Here is a 22,468-nt window from a genome sequence, read left to right as displayed (position 1 = left end):
CGCCAGACCACAAAAACTCCCTGACGACTGAAACGAGTCATAGTCTCATGGATAAAGCTAGAGAAACACGAGAAAGAAAGACAGACAAGTTTCATCATTTACTGTCGTAACTGAGGTTTGAACCCCCAAACCATGGAGTGGTAGCCATTGTCGCTAACCACTAAGCCACGGTGGTGACATATTATTGTTATACTGTGTCATGCTCAACCAGATCAGTCTGGTTTGTAAGTCTATTACAAGTACCAGAAGCAAACCCTGCTTCAGAAGTACTTAGACCATCATGGCTGTCTAGAAAGAAGACATGACTTTATGAAGGATCCGAGTAGATCCCAGAAGCACTGTTTCCTGTAAGTGCTGCAGGTTGTGATGACCTGGAATAATGTCCAGCCACCGTGCAATACCTGCGTGCACTATCCTGTGTCGTTATGCCCCTCCACAATGGGCAAGTGGGGTCTTTACCCCATCTGGGCGCCCACCAACCCGGCAGGTGAGCCCAGCAGGGTACATGTTTCTGTGCAGTCCATACGGCGATCAATGACTAACCAATTCGATATAGATTGCAGGCATTACGGTGACCGCAAACATCGGGACAGCACGCCTAGTGGATATCAATGACCACCAGGAAAGCACTGAATGTCATTGTCAACGGACCGTTTGCCAGACCACGGAAACTCCCCAACGACTGAAATGAGTCATAGTTTCATGGATAAAGCTAGAGAAAAATGAGAAGAAAGACAGACAAGTTTCATAATTTATTGTTGTCACTGGGGTTTGAACCTCCAAACCATGGAGTGGCAGATTAGGTTAGCTGTAAGACTTAACAGTTAGCTAATTTAACATTTTATGCAAATTTATGTTGTTGCATGAGTATTTATCCCGTTCTGAGAGTTATCATGAAGTATAGTTCACATGCATTTCTACTCCATTCTAGAACTAGCAGCTGCAGACAGATTCTCATGAAGTCTTTTGTTCAAATTTATATTACGTTCGATTATATCCCATTCTGATACATTGGCACGGATCAATTATCACTGTTCGCTCGGCATCTAGCTATATTCTGTCCATTTGAAACTTGTTATAGTCTGTTTCACTTAAGAAGAAAACAGAGACTAGGAGCATGTTCATACCAGTCCTAATCATGCTTAGTGTAACGTCATTCTAACTTCATAAAGAGTAGTGCTACAACCACATTAGTGGCGTTAGTGGTTGCACGTGAGGTAGCATACAAGAAGAGCATGCCGCCAATGTTTCTGATATGCTGCTGTATGTTTAAATGCACAAACCCAGCAAAAACATGGCGACGTATACGGAAGTGCAGGCAGATGTCTACTACGTGCATGCCTGTACCTGTGACAGCTTCCTGCCGTCCCTGAAGGAGCTGTCAGAAAAAGCAAACTAAATGTTTCCCTCTTCAAAACCTAAAGCCATGGATTCGTCAAGACAATTCACGGGAATTCTTGCTGGAAATGACGGATGAAAACTGTTGAGAATAATTACACTCACGTGCCCACGTGACTTACTAATCATAGTTAACTGTGTGAACGTGCTTGCGTTAATGTTGCCTAATCATAGTTAGCCTAATCATAGTTAGTCCAGATGTAGATGTGAACACACTCTAAGCTGTAGTCTGCAACTTTACACATGTCATGTTATCTGTGATTCCTAGTTGTCGCAATGCATTCCAATGTCTTAGAGAGCTGAAGCAAATAAATTAACACGAGTTCCCGTGTGCACACTGTGGTTGTTTGGTAAACTCGTGAATTATCGCTTTCCCTTAGACGAGATCTTGTTCTTCAACTGGTTTGATTAGATTACTGATTGTTAGTTAACATCCCATTGAAGACAATTGAAAACATAACCGAGTGTCCCATTTCGAGAAATTACCAAAGAGTTATATATCCGGGCAGCATACACAGGGAGTCATGTGCAGTTACTTACCAACCCAGACAATATGTTCCCCGTATATATGACAAAGTCACATCTCAACATTTCAACAGTTCTGTTGGACGTTGTCACTTTGAAGAATTTGCTGCCATTGTAGGAAGCAGGTGTAGCAAATGTGGCAACTATTCGACGCTTGTACACGAGCAAACAAAGATAGGCGTATTTGCTAAAGACCCAGATATAGTCGAAAGCATCTTGCTGTGACCAACATCGCCAGTAATAAACGATACACTCAATGCATACCGCCTGAGGTCAGGAATGGGCACAGTTTAAATTCAGTGGAGATCTAATGTGTCATTCCAGAGAAATTCATGCAAGTAGAGGTGGGTTCGATCAACAAGAAATTGCGTCGTACTAAGAGAACTCTGAAAGATGACGACAACTTCACTGTCAAGCTCGATCGATTAAGTGTGCGCAACCAAAATTTGGTGGCGGTGTGACTTGCTGTTATGGAGATACGTGAGTATATAGAAACACACAGACAGCTCTCTAAAATCGAACTTCCAGACCACAGAGCGCGTAAAGTGTGCGAACTCTAGTCTGGACCAGAACAGTACTAAAACGATTTCGGAAATAGCCTTCTAAGCCAATCAACGTCTTAGAACCAAAATGTCAGTTGTAAATTCTTCTTTGGTTTAGCAGTAATTGGTTATGCTAATTGAACTAACGCTGATTACATGCCTGTGAAATCCTTGTGGGCGCTAAGTGCACGACAAAGGCGCTAACTGCACACCAGAGGTGCAAACTGCATGATAGAGTCCGTGAATAGAGACTCTAGTGCACGCACGCATCTTGGTTTTAGTTTCAGCTCCAGTTCTTCACTAGTTTCAATCTTGCGGTGACAGGACATGCACAGCAGTGTCGCTAGGCCATCACCTTTGACAACTGGTCGAGTGGTAGTCTCACTAGTCAAGCGGTTAAACTAGCTAGTGTTCTGAAAAAAAATCAAAAAGTCGTCGTTTCATGCCATCCACCAAGATATTGCCGCAAACATGGCAGACATCTCTTCTTTGCTTGTGAGATCCCATGGCATTTATGTTTGCGTAATGCAAAAGCGCATTATCTTTCCATCTCGTTATTAAACTAGGTAAACAATCCTATGCTGTTAGACTAGCATTTAGCATCGCTTTTGATAAGTACTTCCGAAATCATTATAGTATCGTTTTGGTCCAGACTAGAGTCGTGCGCTTCGCGTGCTCTCTGGTCTGGAAGTTCGAGGCTAACAGCTCTCCTATATATCTATATATCTATATAAAGGAGATCTGTCTGTCTGCTGTCGTGTGGTGGTGGTGGTGGTGGTGGTGGTGTGTGTGCACTGAATTTGGCTCGCGCACGCCGAATCCATCCATGTCAAAAGTGAGATTGTCATCGTCTTCCGTACTTCTCCCATGACGACATGACTGCATACCAACAAAACCCGCCTCAAACACGTCTCCACTCGAGCGCGAACATCTCCATAATGGCGTATCGGATCTGCACTGAATTTAAACTGCACGCCCCTGACTTCGGACGGTGCGCGCCAAGCCTGACGCTTATTGTGGGCGATGCTGGGAAAGGGAAGATATTTTGCATATATGGAGGTCTTGAAAAACGCCCACAGTCGTTTGCCCGTCTACACCCGTTGAAGAGCTGCCACGTTCGATACACCTGTTCCCCCCACAATGCCAGCAACGTCTTCGAAGTGACGACGTTCAACGAGACTGACGAAATGGCAAGAGTCACTGTGAGTCGTAACTTGGTATATATACAGGGAACACATTATCTGGTTGAGTACCTAACTGCACGTGACTTCCAGGTTCCTGCTGCTCAGATATATTTCCGAACGGGATTCGCGTCAAATAGATTTCAAGTTCCATACTCCTGTTCCTTGCAACGACAGTAGCAATGTTTTCTAAGTAATGCGGCGTCCAACGGGACTGTCAAAATGGCTTCAAGGGGATACTACCAATCAATAATCCAAAACAACACAATTTTTAGAAACGGGACACTTCGTTACATTTTCTTTGTCTTCAACAACATACTAGCTACATAACAATCAATAATCTCAGAACGAGATACCATTGACAGGGATTTAACTCTAAACGAAATTCTTCACAAGAATTCTGTCTGGCTGATAATTCTTCAGAGATACACTTCATGATGATAAATTAGAACGGGATACTCATGCAACAACATATAAATTTGCATATATTGGGATACTCGATTCTTGCTAATTTCTCAAAATGGGATATAATTGAACAGGATATAGAGCAGGTCCACCATTACCGAACACCATCAATAGTCGAACAGCCCGCTAGAAGAATCCACATTAAGATTCGATCTAATTTAATACGATATGTCTAAAGCACATAAAACTCCGGCTAGCCAAGTTTAGTCCAAATCAGAGCAGAGACGTTCATCCGTTCCAAATGACCAAGCCACTGTAACCTTTGCTGTTGAATTTGACGTTCAATTGGTTCTTCTTTAGCAGATTTCAAGTTGATGGTATTTCTTATCTTGTTTAGTCTAGTTACACCCAAGATAGATCTAATACAGCGCATCTGAAAAGTGGTCAGTCTACGAATATCTACTTGGGTGATTGCCCAAGTCTCACAACCATATAATAAAACTGGCATCACTAGTGATCTACAGACTCACAGTGTTGTGTTCTTGCTAAATGCGCGGTCTGTGAAAACTCTAAGTTTCCAAGAAAAATGTCCTGCTAGCTTTCTGAATATGTTCAACAACCTCTGTGTGACAATCCCCAAACTTAGTCACAACGTTGCCCATATAGCAAACTTCAGAAACATTCTCCACAACACGACCAGCTATCAAGATGATTGCCTCTTCACCACCAATGCTCAAGATTTTAATTTTTCCCGTGTTAATACTCATACCCCATTTCATACAAGCATCATGGAAAGCATTCACCATCTGTTGCAACTCACTATTTGATGTACCTATTATAGCCAAATCATCAGCATACATGGAAGCTTTGCTCTTATGTGTTCTTTCAGGTTTTACTCGACAGTTCATGAATAGGCCACCATCTAATCTGTAAGCAACCTCAATGCCACCACCCTTAACCTTGTCCAGACTCTCACGCATACTTCTGGCTATAAACAAATTGAACAAGATTGGAGACAACACACACCCTTGACGGACACCTGTGGTTACTTCGAACCTTGATGAGATTCCCCCTGTTTCATACAACACAGCCTGTACCATCGTGCAGGTCAACAATCACTCTAACCACTGCATCTTCTATACCAGAATATTTGAGAATGTTAGTGAGAGTGTGCCTTGGTACAAAGTCAAATGCTTTTGACAGGTCAACAAAACAAATATGTAAGTTGGATCTGTGCTCTACAGCCTTTTCAATGACTTGTAGTACCCAAATCTGATAATTGTTCCCTCTCAATGTCGAAAAACGCATTGCTCTTCCAAAAGCGAAGATTCTATCACTGGTCTTAGCGGGAATGCACTCTTTTCTGCGACTCGTAGCGTATACAGTTCAGATGACCAGTTTGCTGGGCTAACGCATCCTAGCCTCACACCATCCTTAGCTTGCCAAGGCTGAAGTTAGTATGTATTTCCTCCCCCTGGCCACGAAACTATGGGAAAAACAAGGTCCCATGGAGTACCCTCTTGGAGGGTTCACACACACACACACATGCACGCATGCACGCACACACACACATGCACGCACGCACACACACACACACACACACACACATGCACGTGCGCACACACACACATGCACGTGCGCACACACACACATGCACGTGCGCACACACACACACGCACACCCACACAATCTTGGCATTCTATGGAAGCATTTCAGAGCTATGCAATCCCAAAGTGAAAATCAGGATTAATATTAACTACCGGTGCCAGCCCTAGGTTTATAACGACCTATGGGTCAAAACATTCCAAGTATGTATATACATATGTGTTGGTTTGAGAGAGATTTTTACTGTAAATAACCAAGAAATACTTGGAACGTTTTGACCCGTAGGTTTTTATCAACCAAAATGTCTACAACTATATATATATATATATATATATATATATATATATATATATATATATATATATATATATCGTGTGTGTGTGTGTGTGTGTGTGTGTGTGTGTGTGTGTGTGTGTGTGTGTGTGTGTGTGTGTGTGTGTGTGTGTGTGTGTGTGTGTGTGTGTGGTGCTGTAACTCAATTGGTTAGAGAGTGCATTTAGAGAACGGAAACATTCAGGATCTTGCAGGGTGACAATGATGGCAAGCGATGGCATAATTTCCTTACGCAAGAAACTTACACACAAATGCTTCTCTCGACTCAGGAGTATAAATGAGTACCTGGTTATTGACTGGGGTGGACATGACCGCTGGCAGTAACATCATGCAGCAGACAGATGCTTGTGGGCTTGGTGTCCAGTCGTAGAGCTGCGCTATAGTCAGTGCAGTGCCCCTGGATGACTCTGGCCAAGCTTCAGGTGGATTATAGTGCTGGCCCTAAGCCTCCATGCAGCGCATGGAGTCCCTGTCTATAGAGGCAGGAAGAGCTATCTTCACAACTGACCTTAAGGTCGATGTCGAACCATGTGAAGGACTTAACATTTGCCCATTGTCCATGTGTGTGTGTGTGTGTGTGTGTGTGTGTGTGTGTGTGTGTGTGTGTGTGTGTGTGTGTGTGTGTGTGTGTGTGTGGTGTGCAATAGCTCAGTTGGTAAACAGGTTAGAGAGTTATCCAATCAAGAAATTCACACAATTGCCTCTCTCAACTCAGGAGTATAAATGAATACCTGGTCTTTGACTGGAGGACTAAGCAGCCATCGACTGTGACATAACATCAGCTACTGGGGTCCAGGTGAGACTTTGCGTGCTCACACCACAGTTGGCTTCACAAGCCGGTGCTTCTGTGAGTACCTGGCTTGGCTCCAGGAGATTGCTAGTGCAGGTGCAGAGTTCTCCTGAATAGTGCACAGGAGCCAAGCTGTTAGCTGGATGGGGGCGTGACCAGTATGCGGCAGCTCCTAACATTTTTTAGTATTCTTAGTGTGTGTGTGTGGCTCTTAGTGTAGACTTAAAAACTGCAACAAATGCAGCTAAGGAAGCAATTGGTTATGAGAAACACACAAGGCAAGATTGGTTTGACAGCATCAAAGCTTATAAAGGCTTCACACAACAATGCATGTCCACAGTCTCCCAGAGTGAGAAAAGTCTTTGCAGACACTAAGAAGTTAGCTCAGCATGAATTGCGTCGAATACATGACAAGTACATGGTGGAAAACGGTGCACTCCATTTGCAACAGCTTGCAGACAACAATGACAAATGCTTGTACAGTAAATTAAAGACAGTCATAGGTTCAATTCAATCTTGTTCCATGCATTTATGTAATGAGGACGGTCAGTTAATGTCTTGCAAGGTGGAATTCTTGCATGTTGGAACCCTCACTTCAAGTCTTTACTTAATAGAGACAATTAGTGACCACAATGACATTTGTGTCACGTCATAGATGAATTGCCAACACATACAAATTAGCATGCCATTAGATCTTTACAAAACCGCAAGGCTGCTAGCCTGGCCAGATGGCTTAGCTACTGAATTTTATCAGAAAGGTGGAACCATTTTTGTAGCAGAATTCATGGAGGTTATCTGCAAAATTTGGGACACTGAGGAGGTACAAGTACCACAAGTATTGCAAAATGCTAATATAGTTACCATTTTCAAAAGAAGAGGTGACAAACCTGAATGTGGAAATTGGAGAGGAATATCACTGCTATCCATTGTTGGTAAAGTATTATCAAGAATCCTATTAACTAGATTATCTGAATCAATTGCAGAAGACATACTTCCAGAGTCTCAAATGTGGTTTTGTAGAGGAAGGAATACCTGGTGTTTACTCTGAGGCAACTGCAAGAAAATGCAACAAACAACAAAATAACTGTATATAGTTTTCAAGGATCTAACAAAAGCATTCGACTCAGCTAATTATGAGGCTCTCTGGAAAGTACTAGAAAAAATTGATTGCCCACCCAAGATTGTTAGCTAGGTCAGACTATTACACAAATCAATGACAGCAGAAGTTGTTTGTAAAGGTGAGAAATCTCATAGCTTCTGCGTGCAAACAGAAGTCAAACAAGGTTGTGTGCTGGCACCTACTTGATTTGCTCTCTTCCTGCAGCCATGATGGCTGAAAAGATTCGTAAAGTGAGTAACAGGAGTGTCTGTTCAGTATAGAATGGACGGCAATTTGTACAATCTACGTAGACTTTTGGCAAAGTCCAAGACTTTAGTTGCAACATTCATGGATCTACTCTCTGCAGACGACTATGCTCTTGTTGCTCACTCAGCAGATGACATACAACACATCATCAATTGTTTTCATGATGCTGCTCTTGCCTTTGGATTACAAATATAAACGTCAGAAAACCAAATATATGATCAAACCAGCTCCTTGTAAGAATTCTATTGCAGAAGACATCTTTGAATGGAGCGGCTTTGAAGAAAATTTCCTCCTTTCTTATCTTAGAAGTGATATTTCAGATGATTGCACTGCTGAAAAGACATAACAGCTCGATCACAAAAACAAGTACAGCTTATAATAGTGCATGAAAGAAGTGACTCCGGAGTCAACGAGGAATACAGATGAGTATGAAAGTACAGGTTTACATAACAGTTGCGCTTCCTAACCCTCTTAACTGGAAAGACATAAAAGAACTGAATCTTTTTACCTCAGCTGCCTTTGTCATACTTTGAGAATACATTAGACAGAGAGAGTGTGAACTGTTGAAGTTCTGAGAGGAGCTGCTATGACTGGGATAGAATGTATGCTGATGAAGCAGCAGTTAAAATGGATCGGCCATGTAATCAGAATGGATGACAGAAGACTGTTCTTTTTGGTCAACTGCTCCATGCACTAAGATGAGCCAGTAGCCCAAAACTTAGATACAAAGAGACAAGATTCGGCATCATTTGTGAAATGTCAACATCTCTACAAACAAACTGGGAAGTCGTAGCTTCTGAGCGTTCCACTTAGAAAGACAAAATCATGTCTGGTCTAAGAAGTTTTGAAACAGAAAGAGTCAAATTCGTCATGAAATTCTTACAGAATCCACCACAAATCGACATATGTCGTATACGTAATCAAGACAGTCGATCCCGAATTGAACTTAATGCTCATGAGCGAACTCACAGTAACACCCAAAAGCTATGCAATAATCTCTGAAGCGCTCTTTGTGTACCAGTACATGTTCATCTAAAGCTGGTCTTCCTTCTCATATGCAAGCTCATCAACATCAAGATTGAACTACCTAACGGTTTCTTTTTCTTGTTTATTATGTAACACATTGTTCAGGAGTTGTCAGCTTGTAACTGAATAGTGTTAAAGAAAGGTGTGTGTACACAATGTGTGTGTGTGTGTGTGTGTGTGTGTGTGTGTGTGTGTGTGTGTGTGTGTGTGTGTGTGTGTGTGTGTGTGTGTGTGTGTGTGTGTGTGTGTGTGTGTGTGGTGTGATAGCTCAGTTGGTTAGAGAGTCATCTTATGGAGTATTTACATCCAAGACCTTGAAGGGTCGCAAGTTCAAGTCACAGTGATGGAGAGCTATAGCATAATTTCCTTAAGCAAGAAACTAACACACATTTGCTTCTTTCGACTCAGGAGTATAAATGAGTACCTGGTCATTGACTGGGGTCCTAAGCGGCCATCGGCTGTGACGTGGCATTAGCCACTGGGGTCCTGGTGAGACTTCGAGTGCTCACACCACAGTTGGCTTCACAAGTCAGTGCTCCTGAGAGTGCCTGGCCTGGCTCCAGAAGTTTGCTAGTGCAAGCTCAGAGTTCCCTGAGTAACGCACAGGGCCCAGCTTAACAGGGGGGAATGACCTCTGAGACGCAGCTCCTGACATTTAGGATTTAGGTGTGTGTGTGTGTGTGTGTGTGTGTGTGTGTGTGTGTGTGTGTGTGTGTGTGTGTGTGTGTGTGTGTGTGTGTGTGTGTGTGTGTGTGTAAGTGGAACAGTTATTAGAGCATTGGTGATGACATCCGGAATCTTGTATGCCGTGATGAGGGTTGAAGGTTCGATCCTGGTGGGGATGCAGTTTCCTTGAGCAAGAAACTCACCCACACTTTGCTTGTCTCGACTCAGAAGTATAAATGAGTACCTGGTCATTAACTGGGGTGGACAAGCCCACTGACTTGGCAGCAACATCATGCAGCAGATGAGTACGTGTGGGCCTTGGTGTCCAGTCCCAGAGCTGTGCCATTGTCAGTGCCCCTGGGTGACTCTGGCCAAGCTCCAGGTGGATTGTAGCTCTGGGCCTAAGACTCCACGTAGCGCATGGAGGCCCTGTCTCTAGAGGCAGGGGAAGCTATCTCCGCAACCGACCTCAAGGTCAATGTCGAAAGACGTGGAGGGCTTAACATTTGTCCATTTGTCCATTGTGTGTGTGTGTGTGTGTGTGTGTGTGTGTGTGTGTGTGTGTGTGTGTGTGTGTGTGTCCAGGATGAAGCCTCATCGTACTCCAAGGCAACTGCTGGTTTGCAAGTTTAAAGACAGTAAACGTTCTGTAGGCGGCCAGAAGCTGAGATGGGTTGATGTTGTGATGAAAGATTTGAAGAAATGTAAGCTCAACAAAGAATGGATGCATATATCCCAAGATCGTGCAGATATCCATAGTAGACAATGTAGTTACAGAGCTGAATGAGGAAGCTGAGGAATGGAAAGACAAAAAAAAGATAAGAGAAAGGAAAGAAATGAGGAAAAGCAAGTATCACATCAGAGAGACCTACAATGTACTCAACTTGATTGCACTTTTACAACATAAAACAAGGCAGGTCTTGTCACCAACGACAAAAACATGGAGCAGCAGCCCAAATGATATTCTCTTGTTGTCATTGCCACCAAAACTTTAAACAGCAAGGTTATTGAAATTATACGAAGTTCTGCAATCAAAATCTGAACAGAGTCAAGAGATTACATTGGGGGCAATAAAGTCCTAGGAAGTGACCTAACAATGTGGCCTGCACGATCAGTGGATGGTCCAGCCATTTAATTTTTTACATTTCAATGTTTACGTTTTCATTTTTCAATTTTTTATTTATTTATTTTTTAAAAATTATTAAATTTTTATTTTTTAATTTCAATTTTTAATCTTTAGTTGCATTCTTATTTAAAATTTCTGTATTTATTAAATTTTAACTTTTAATTTTTAACTTTTAACTTTTATTTTCCTTTCATTTTTGTAAAATGGTTTTTGATCTTTTGATGTCTGATTTTGGTGATCTCTAGATGTATTTTTCAAAGTTTGATTTTTAAGCACCTATGTGCTCAAACCTAGAAACTTGAATGCACAGTATGCTTATTCAATTTCTAACATGGCGGGGCTTCCATTCGAACCGTGTCTCATGAGATCACATTTCCAATACACAAGCAGGTGTTTGTTTTTACTTTACTTTCCGTCACGTGCCAAACCACGTTGGCAGCTCTTGGCCGCGGACAACTTCGCTCTGACACACAACATATTCACTGGCCACATTTCTAATGGATGAGGAAGTGTTTGTTGACTTGCGATCATGTGTCAGGATAACATTATGCAGATTTGCAAATGGCGTACGCTGCCCTGGTATGACATAGTGGCATTGAATCAGGCCATGTGTGCACTCAGTAACTGTATACATAGTACAGTGTACATGCACATCTCTAACAACAATGGCACCTTTCCATGACAACGCGTATAAATAGGGAAAGTGAAGGAAAGCTCAAGGCTGGTCTTAATTTAGAGCAGACCGTACTTGGCAGTCGACATATATATATATATATATATATATATATATATATATATATATATATATATATATATATATATATATATATATATATAACTAAAAGACTACAATACCTAATCTTCTATGTAAACTGCACACTCTGATACCGTACAGTGTGCTAGCGTGGGTGTAGTAGAGCGTTTCTGCAACGTTAACGTTTAATTGTGAACTTATTTGAACTCAACTCAACTCAACACATCCTATTGTTTCAGTGAGAGGTTCTAAAAAGTAAAAAAATAAAAAAATCAACACATCCTAGCTTATACAATTCAGCTAGCTTAAATAACTTTACTGCAGTACCATGCAATGTCAAAACACTACCCTAGAGTCAATGATGACCATGTAGTACACGTACACTAGATAAATCTAGCTGTGTGCTCTTACCTACGACCGTGCAGGCATGTCACTCAATTAACTCTGGGCTGTCATCGCCGTCGGCTGTCAAACAGCACAATGAAGCACCAGCTTGGGTTGTGCCAAAAGCAGCAGAAACACGTGCAGTTCAAACACAGTTGGAAGCGCTGTGTCAGACGAGCTGTTACCGTGAACCGCATCGCTGCCCAGCTCTTTTTGTATTTCTCTTCCCAGTTCCTTCAGGTCATCAAGACTGTAGAGAGTCAGTGGAAGTTGATCATCTGACAATGTTGAATTCCAGAGCGTCCATCGTCTGCATTGATTTGTGCAATGCTTAATTATGCAACAGAGCCATTGGACTCCTCATTAGGAGATGGCACATTTTGCAGTGGAACATCCTTGCTGCTATCTAACGTACCAATCTAATTAATACCTCGAGTTCTTTCGTCGACTGCGTATGGTAAGCCACGACTGTCAACAAGTACGATCCTGTCGTCAAATGGAACCACTCCCTGGACCTCGAACCAACCGGCTTTGCACCAAGTCAGTTATGTGCAGTAAACTGATGTCTGTCTTGAGGAAACGAACGTACGTCTGTGATCGCACGTCGGCTAGCTGGAGCTTGTTTTGTACAACTGTACCTGTTCCTGCTGCTTCTGACACAACCCAAGCAGCGCTTCATCACGCAGCTTGACGACTAGCACAATGACAGCCCAGAGTTAATTAATCGAGTGACACGCCTGCACAGTAGTAGTGCCCGCTTACATGGTCATAATTGACTCTAGAGTAGTGTTTTAACACTGCACGGTACTTCAGTAAAGTTCTTTAAGCTAGCTGAATTGTATAAGCTACAATCTGTTGAGTTGAGTTGAGTTCAAATAAAGTTCACAATTAAAAAGTTAACGTTTCAGAAAATGCTCCACCACGCCCATGCTTGCACACCGTACAGTATCAGTTTATGTTAGACAATTAAGTAATGTAGTCGCTTAGTTATAAACATATGCGTAGTAAAGTCACAACATGTACACTTGTCAACTGCCAAGTATGGTCTGCTCTAAATTAAGACCAGGCTCTAGCTTTCCTATTACTTTTTTTATTTATACGCGTTGTCATAGAAAGTGCCATTGTTGTCAGAGATGTGCATGTACACTGTACTATGCATACAGTCACATGCGGCCTGATTCAATGCCACGGTGTTGCACCGGTGCAGCATATGTCATTTGCAAATCCGCGTAACGTAATCCTGACACGTGACTCCATGTCAACAAACACTTCCTCATCTGTTAGAAATGGGATGCCAAAACACATGCGTTGGAATGAGAGCTCCGCTGAGGAACCCCGCTGTGTAAAGTGTGTTGGGTCCTTCAATTTTCTATTCGTGCGAGAAATTGCACTGTGTGAACTGGCAGTGCGAGTTCAAGTTTCATGTTTAAATATGGCGCATGCATGGATCATTGTCTGCAGCACAAGCAAGCATAAACTTATCCCTTTAGAAATCAAACCCTAGAGCACAAAATTGAAAATAAAAAATGTAAAAATTAAAAAAGTAAAAACAAAAGAAAACTAAAAATTCAAAATTGAAAAATGAAAACAAAAAATTGAAATGTAGAAAATTAAATGGCCGGACCATCCACTGACCCTGCACCACTTACTCAAGTGAAGGGAGGCAGAACATGGATATCCATGGGAACACCGTAGAATCCAGAGCTCCTCATGTGTTGTTTTTAATCCAGTTGTCCATAAGAACGTCACCTTTCATCAAGCAGGTAAGCGTTCTGGCAAAAGGAAGTGTCACCAGCCCAGAAAAATCCTGTTGTTCTCATTCCCTCCAACTGTAAGGGGAGAGGCAGGCTAGAATGAGAACAACGAGACTATTTCCGCCCTGGTAACACTTCCTTTTGCCAGAACGCTTACCAGCTTGGTGAAAGGTAACCTGGACCAAAAAAAGACATGACAAGCTCTGAATTCTGCAGCGTTTCCGTCAATAATTAGCCAAGGTCACCTGACTTTTATAAACAACCAAATAAGCTCACATAACATCAAAGAAAATGCACCAGACCCTTCTGCACCGTCTGGATGTCAAAAAGGGAAGGGGATGGCTATACGAGACTAATCTCAAACGGCATGAAACTTGGCAGATGGACCTAATTTCAAGCATTTTATAAAACAGCAATCCAATCGGTTATTGGCTGCTTGACTTCCATTGGATTCTTTTTCCATATCCATGTGTGTGCAGGCCATTTCTTGTCATAAAAAATCACAATGACCGTTATATAATGTAAGAAACAAATGCATCATAATCCAGAAAGTTGACTTAATGAATATGCCTGAAAATGGAAACTTAGCAAACAGCATTACTACTGCAGTCCAACCAGTCTAGTCACCTTAAAATTCAGTAGGAGTTGCACGTGTAGACGTTTCACTCAAAACACACTTGTATAATTGCCATATTCAACCAAGATCTTGCAAGAAATTGAGCACCATCTTTAATCTGGCAGGATCTTGCAAGATCTTGCAGGATCTTGGCCAAGAACTTCGACCTGAGTTAATTATAATATGCCTGAGACGAGATATTTAATTAATAACGCAAGTTACTATACTAATCTTCACCAGACAAAATTAGCAATTCATCTAGTACTAAGTAATAAGAATGTGTATACAAAGTGATTTTAACTTACCATCTTGACTTTCTCTGAAGGCAAATGAATTTCTGCCAACAAATTCATCAACTTCTCCATCTAACCCTTTGGGATGTTGGACATCAAAATGTTGACTTATAAATGCTTGCTGATATACAGCAGCCTCTTGTTCTATTATTGATAAAGATCCATAAAACACCACTGTTTTGGCAACTCTACTGTATCCTGAGAGTCTCTTGTGTTCAAGCTATCACAAAAACAATAACAATCTCAATTATTAATTAAACGGGCATCTACTTATATATGTATTAATAAGCAGCAGGTATGCCAGCATATTTACAGTCAGAGACCTAGATTTAGTAAACCAATCACTCCTATAGCTCACCACCTGATTCTACATCACTGAAATAACTATATATTAAGTCCTACTATGTTTTCAATGTGGTTTAACTTAATGTCTGTTCACTAATTGAATAAACTGAAAAATCAGAAAAAAACCATGTGATCTTCTGAGGTTATAAGAAGTTAGTTATTCTGTCCTACAACAATCACTATATAGCTTGGAATTCAACAAACTTCCCAGTCCACAGAAATTAACAAGCACTATTTGTTTCCAATTACAAGCAAGTAGATAATGTACTAACACTCCAAACAAACAAAACAAGTAAATCACATGCAGGAAACAAACAAACCAATTCTATTAATTTCTGGGTGTCTTGCAAGGCTGATGTAAAACATTCTAGCATCTAGAATCATTGCCTGTTATCTTTATTCTTATTTGCTCAACAGTCTTGTTAAAGAAAACTTCAAATGTCCAGTGTTGACTCCTGGTGCTTACCATTGTGGTAACGTGGAAAGTAAGAGAGACTACAATACAATCTATTATAATGGACTTCTAGTTACGCATGCGCAACACTACACCACACTTCCCCCTTAAATAACACTTACCCTTAGAAATAATGTCCACGGACAAAAATGAAACCATCATAGTAGCTGTAACATTATGCTAAAACACAACTGAAATAAAACTACCAAACCAACTATAAGTCGAGTCTCTCAGGTGGTTGAGTCACTCTAGTAGATCGACGAAGTGCTGGTGATGCCCCTGAGCAAGTCTGGTTATTAAGGTATAGTGTATCGCTGCAGGTGAATCACTGTCTGCAGGTGAAGCTAACGCTTCCGGATGTTTATCTATGCCATCATAAGGATCTGGAACCATGCCAGTGGTCGTGGGAAGTGGTGGTTCTGGATGGCCACCACCCAAAACAGATCATTTGTTTTCAAGTTCAGTTGAAGGAACAGAAATGTCTGCCGAGCTACCATTGCCTAATGCCGCAGCCATTGGAATGACTGATGGCTTAGGTAAGGACCTGATCAAATCCAGGCAATGTACCAGCTGGTCAATGTGACGTTTCCATGTTATTTGAATGTCTGGAACAGATACCTCATAAGTCAATGGGCCTAAAACTTGTGTAATGATGCCTTCTGACCATTTAGACTGATATGTGCGGTAGTACCGAACTAGCACTTTGTCTCCGACGTTAAACTCCCACAAAGGCTGGCTATTGTCATTAGCCAGGCGTTGTGACTGTTGACGTTGAGAAACCACATTTGTCAAATTTGGGTGTATGAGATCCAAACACATGCAGATAGACTACTCATCAGTAGAGTGAGTGTATGGTGCTTGTCCCGTTGTACAGTGGGGTGTGGTCCATTAGCTTAACAAGAAATTCACCAACTTGTGCTTTAATTAAAAAACTGTAGATGTATCCTTGGCGAAAGCGTTTCTGAAAGTCTATACCGCATTTTCAGCAACTCAACTGGAAAAGAGATGAAGCGTTGATGTTCAAGTATGACAGATTCCATTGCACTTCATGAAGATGTCAAATTCTTTAGATGTGAACGGTGGTCCGTTATCTCACTCTGAGACTAGGTATAGTGGCATGGCAACCTATGAGTATCAGATATACCCCTCAGAACTTGACTCGTAGCTGTGGCCTTGGTTGTTGATGCCATATGAAACACTTCTACCCTTTTAGAATGAGCATCTGTGAGAAGAAAGAAATACTTTCCATTGAGTTCTGCGAAATCGATGTGGACATGATATAATACCACGAAGTGTCTGGCTAACTCCAATGATGCAAAGGCGCAAAGCTGGCATATTGTCATGTATGCTGCAACTAGCACAAGATTGAGCTCGCTGTTCATGGTGCTGTCTAGGTGAGGCCACCAAAAATTGGTTTTTGGCCAACCCCTTCATGCGACTGGCACCAATGTGTTGATAATGTAACTCTTGAAGTAGACTATCTCAAAAACAAAGTGGTACAATTAATCTGTTTTACAACAACAAACAGTACTGTGCAACCGACAGTTCATGCTGCCTGTTAGCGTACGATTTGAATTCCACGTCAATACAACCACGGGGCCATCCAGATCGTGTCCAGTGCAAAACTTTTGACAGACAGAATCGAATCTTGACAAGTAGCTATTGCCAGCTGTTTGGCTGTGACTGGCAAGTCATGTACCTCATCAAGGTGAAAAGCTAGCTCAGCTTCTTCCTCCGCAGTCGTCAGGCAAGGAAGTCTGGATAAGGCATCGGCAAAAGCATTATCTGTAAAATATTTAAATTCCATGGTATATGAGTAGGAGGCCAAGGTGATTGTCCGACGTTGAAGTCGTGCCGCTGCCATGATATGTATGCCCTTCTTGGAACTGAATGGTCATCACGGTGTGTGGACTGTGACCAGAATAAATTGCCCGCTATAGATGTGTACTGATAAAAATTTTATAGCAAAAATTATGGCCAATGCTTCCCATTCTAATTGACAATAATTCCATTCGGTTGATGTCATAGTGCGAGAGACAAATGCAACCGGCCATTCCTGTCCATTTGGCATGATTTGTGTCAAAGCAGCTCCAACACCATACAAAGTAGCATCCACTGCCACACGTAGTGGTAAACTTGGGTCATAATAGGCCAAGACGGGCACTGGTGAGTTTGTCCTTGACTAAGTGAAATTATTGTTCACACGACTTTGTCCAATTCCATATTTTGGCCTTTTTGCAATAAAACTGAATGACTTGGCTGCAGAATAGCAGACAAGTTTGGAATGTAACGATTGTGGTAGTTCACCATTCCTAGGAATGATTGTAGCTGTGTTGTGTTTTCAGGACTAGGACACTGTCGTATGCCTGCCACTTTGGCCTTGAAAACATGGCCACCATTCTTATCGATCTAGTGACCCAGGAAGTCCACCGATAGTTCAGAAACTGACATTTGTCCTCACGTAGATGTACACAATGTTTTCTAACGTTTCAGCACTGCCTCTACATTTTGAAGATGTTCTGTGGTTGGACCAGTGACTATGAGATCATCAATATACGCTCCAACTCCTGGTAGTCCTTGTAGGATTCGGTCAATTGCATTTTGAAACTTTGCCAGCTCACATGCTATGTCAAATGGTATGCGGAGGTATCGGTAGAGCCCTTTGTGGGTGTTGATGGTTGTGTAATCTTTTGAGTCCTTAGTCAAAGACTCTTATTGATATGCGTGCAATAAGTCCAGTATCAAAAATTCCTTGCCGCCTGACAATTGGTGAAAAAGGTAGTCTGGTTGTGCCAATGGGTACTGGTCTACCTGCATGCTTTGGTTCAAAGTGACCTTGCAATTGCCGCATAACCGGATGGAGCCATTTTTCTTCCTTACACACACAAGAGAAGTTCCCCACTCACTCACATCCACCTTCTCAATGACTCCTTCACGTCCTCTTCCACTTCCTCACGTAAAGCATACAGTACAGGTCTATGCTTGAAAACTTTGGGACTGTCCCTGGTATCATGTTGATTGAAGCAGAAATATTCATGATCCCAACCCTGGGGCAAAAAGACCTGAGTATTTACCAAGAACAGTTTGTAGGTTTGATCCATGAAAGTACTCTGGACATGGTTGATATTATGCCAATCTAATTTGATCTGTCCTAGCCAGTTGCGCCCAAGTAATGCCGGCCTGATCCCTCCACTATCAACAAGGATAGCGACTTTCTTTGCTGTTGATACTGTACTTCTACCTGCACACGCCCAAGCACAGCCACTGTTTCTCCTATGTATGTATGCAGTGTGCAATGGGCAAGCTCTAATGTAGCTGAAACTCCAAGGTTGCTCCACTGGGCATAAGAGATACTGATGCCCCTGTATCAACTTCCTAATCACTGGATTTCCTGACAGTTGTACTGTCCCTTGAATGAGCAGAGTGGTCTGGTGATTTAGAGTAAGTACACTCCAGTCTTGCTGCTCTTTGCCTGCATCTGACTGATGTACTTGGTTTCTTCTGTAACCGCTGCTAGTTGTGCCAGTTGACACCTTGAGAGACACATCAAAGCGATGTGGCCTTTCTTTTTGCATGCAGAACACACAGTTTCCCTATGCCAACAGGCATGCCAAATGATTTGGATTTCCGCAGCGGTATCAGGCTTTGTCTTTGCGCAGTCGAAGTGTTGATCTAGTTTCTGTTCGGTGAACATAGTCTTCAACACTTACCAGTGAATTTGGGTTGCTGACTCATCATCTCATGTGTATCCTTTGCTGCCGCTTCCATGGCTACTGCAATATCAACAGCTTTCTTGCAATCGAGTGTAGCCTCCAACAGCAATCATTTCTGAATGGCTGAGGAGCCTACACCGTAAACTAGTTGGTCTCTGATAACATCATCCAGTTGTTCCCCAAAGTTGCAGTCTCTAGACAATTTCCTCAGCTTGGCAACATACGGTGTGATGGACTCGCTTGCAGCTTGATTATGCTTGTGAAAACAAAAAAATCCGTTATCACTAGCGATTTTGGCGCCAAATGTCTAGATAGAGTTGAAACGATGTCATTGTAAAGTAATTCTGACGGCTACTTTGGGGCAACCAGATTTCGAAGCTGTATGTAGCACTGCCCATCAAGGATAGCAGAGTTGCAACGCAGTCATCATTATCCACTTTGTTGGCTTTCATGAACTGCTCTGCCCGCTCAACATAGGTTGGCCAATCTTCAAGCATGCGGGCAAACACATGGATGCTGCCAATGTACGTAACCATCCTTGTCGCCAGTTGTGATAACGTGGAGCACATTCATTTGGGACCTTTCTAGAAACAGATAGAGTGGAAAGGCCGGCTAGTGTGTTCAATTGGGCACCTTTCCTTTTCCGGATAGAATGAACAGTTTCCCAAACTTTTCCGAAAACAGATAGACTGGAAAGGTATTACACTGTTAGACTGGTAACTTTTCTGTTTCCGAAAAAGGATAAAGCAGATAGACTTTCCAACATATCCTACCATCAGTACGGATAGAAAGGATAAAGTACCTACACATGTAAAACTTGTGTTCGACCTTCCAAATCAACACGTTCGCTTTGCATAACATTTCCAGACCAGTATTTGCACTTATTCTGGATTCCCCATGCAAAAGTTGAGTAGCAGTTGATTTCTTGTGTTCGGCAGAACAAACTCCCAAAGAGTTAGTAGACATTCTAACACGTGGAAAAATATATGAAACGGCTATGACAAAGAACACCGTACAGCTGGGGTGATTCTGACACAGGCACTGATTCTACGCGTGCACATAGTTCTGTTACCGCCTCATCTATCTCGTTCAGAAAGTTCTGTTCGATTGGTAAAGATGCCCTGTCTCTTTCCACTCTACCTAACCTAGCCTTGTCCAGAAAAAGGTAGTCCCAAACGAATACGCCCATGGAAAATAAGAAAGACCCAATAATAAACAATGGACATCTAGAAGACTAAGAAGGTACACATTATGCGTGTATAGAGAACGTCCATTCAATTTTCAATTTGAATTAAAAATTAAAAATTGAATACAACATAGAATTTAAATTTAAATTTATTGAAATTGGTATTTATGGGACGTCTATTCAATTTTTAATTCGAATTGAAATTTCATATAATGTCAAATTTCAATAAATTAAAAATCAAAGTTTAATGGTGTATTCAATTATCAATTTTCAATTCTAGAATATCTCAGAATAAGAAACAGCACAAGTTGCTATTGTAACGCTAATTAATCCAAATTTAAAGCTATGAGTATTTGAGAATCAAAAGTTAGTGTTTTGTGTTCATTTTTGCTTTTGTTCTAAAATGAATTGAAAATAGTAGACTTCCCATTTTGTAATGTCTAGGCGCCTTGGCGACTTCTTCTTGGCGCCTCTGTAGGTACCATATATGCACTGATTAGGTGACACATTGACAAACAAACCTCTCAGATAACACAAGTAAATAGTAATAGCGGTAAATTAGTAACAAAGCAATAATGATCTATACAATTTTTAGTGAAGTGAATTCTTGTTCAGTTGACTTTCTTTAACTTAATTTGTTGATCCTGTAGTTTTGATACAGTGACTCAGTTTGTAACACACTGCTTTTGTTGTAGCACAAATTACTCAACACAATAGTGATAATTGAACTGTCTAACAGACCGCTCAGATAATTAGAACTAAAACGTTTAACTTAACTGATGTTTTTAGAAATCTACCGGATGAGACGAGCATGGAAAGAGTTCTTGTTCAATTGATCCATTGTCTTGTCTTCGTTGGTCGCTTATTTTGCCATAGTGATTTAGCTATTTCTAATAATGTTGCAGGTGTAACCAGCAACACCACATCGCCGCCCTAATGAACTAAACTGAATTAGCAGAACATCATCAATGAATGCAAGGAGCCATTCACGTGCTTGGGGGAGGGTCAATCAATTTTAAATTTTAAATTGTAAACAAAAATGGTTCCTGACAATGGATTCAATATTTAATTCTTCATTTTTTATTTATGTTTGATACAACTTAACAATGTTTACATCATCGATTACTAAACTCTGCCCTACATTCCACAGTCCACCAATGTACCAGTACGCAATACGTACCTCTCTCAGTCTCCTCAACAAGGCAGTGTTCTCTAGCTTCTCGTGATGTGAGACTAATAATTGATTGTTACTAGCAGTGTTGTACGCATCGATTGAAGCCGTTTTCAATAGTGTTGTGACCTGCACTGTAGTAGGAGAGCGCCAAGTGATCCAGATTTGAAGAATCAAAAAAGCGACACTCACACATCCTACTAAAGCGCACAAACTCTTCGCTAACCTACACAATCTCCACATACCACAACCACGCATTTGACCACGCCCGTCAGGCAAATGCGCGCTAGCTGACAACCCGTCTTTCGACTTTCAGCCCGTTTTACTTACGCTGTACACGTACCTTTATCGCGTACCTCACATACGATAGTCAATTGTGATTGCCACATTCAGAGCTTGCAACGGTTCACTTGGTTGTCCGCACTCAAGACGTCTAGACTGCAGCTGTACTCTAGTACCTAGGTGCTGGATGCGGCCGTAGCTCAAAATGAGAGGTTACAATCCTTCTAGTAAGGAGTACAAAACACGTTCTCTTGCCTCTAGTTAGCCTATTACAAAGTTCAGAGTTCAATCTATGCTTATTAGACTTGAACCACATGCACAATAGCTAGCAATGAAAAAATTAAATGGAATTTGAACGTCACAAAAAATCAGGTAGTAAAGGCAAAGGAAAAAGTCGCTCTTGTATGTACGTATACATTCAAAATGCAACTACCACCCTTTCTTTCTAAAAGTCCTAAAACTCTAAACAAACCTCATGTTACTACACAATAAGTGGATACACTCATTTATAGCTAGCTATACATGCATGTATAGTATGTAACGACACGGATGC

The 22,468-nt window shown here is 41.5% G+C and overlaps 2 protein-coding genes across 2 annotated transcripts; both read right to left on the bottom strand.

The window, feature by feature from the left end:
- Positions 1-4,620: 4,620 nt before the first annotated feature.
- LOC134195441 (uncharacterized) lies at positions 4,621-5,359 on the bottom strand. The gene is made up of 3 exons (XM_062664462.1): positions 5,177-5,359; positions 5,108-5,123; positions 4,621-5,039 (listed from the first exon to the last, which is right to left on the bottom strand). The coding sequence occupies exons 1-3, from the start codon at positions 5,357-5,359 to the stop codon at positions 4,621-4,623; spliced, it is 618 nt and encodes a 205-aa protein (XP_062520446.1).
- Positions 5,360-12,185: 6,826 nt separating this feature from the next.
- LOC134195440 (uncharacterized) lies at positions 12,186-21,891 on the bottom strand. The gene is made up of 5 exons (XM_062664461.1): positions 21,643-21,891; positions 14,777-14,984; positions 12,740-12,795; positions 12,532-12,569; positions 12,186-12,411 (listed from the first exon to the last, which is right to left on the bottom strand). The coding sequence occupies exons 1-5, from the start codon at positions 21,889-21,891 to the stop codon at positions 12,186-12,188; spliced, it is 777 nt and encodes a 258-aa protein (XP_062520445.1).
- Between the last annotated feature and the right edge of the window lie 577 nt (positions 21,892-22,468).

Source organism: Corticium candelabrum, chromosome 20 (genome assembly GCF_963422355.1).
Source record: "Corticium candelabrum chromosome 20, ooCorCand1.1, whole genome shotgun sequence".
Classification (NCBI taxonomy): domain Eukaryota; kingdom Metazoa; phylum Porifera; class Homoscleromorpha; order Homosclerophorida; family Plakinidae; genus Corticium; species Corticium candelabrum.
The sequence above is the reverse complement of the archived record's forward strand: the minus strand, read 5'-3'. Positions and strand labels throughout refer to the sequence as shown.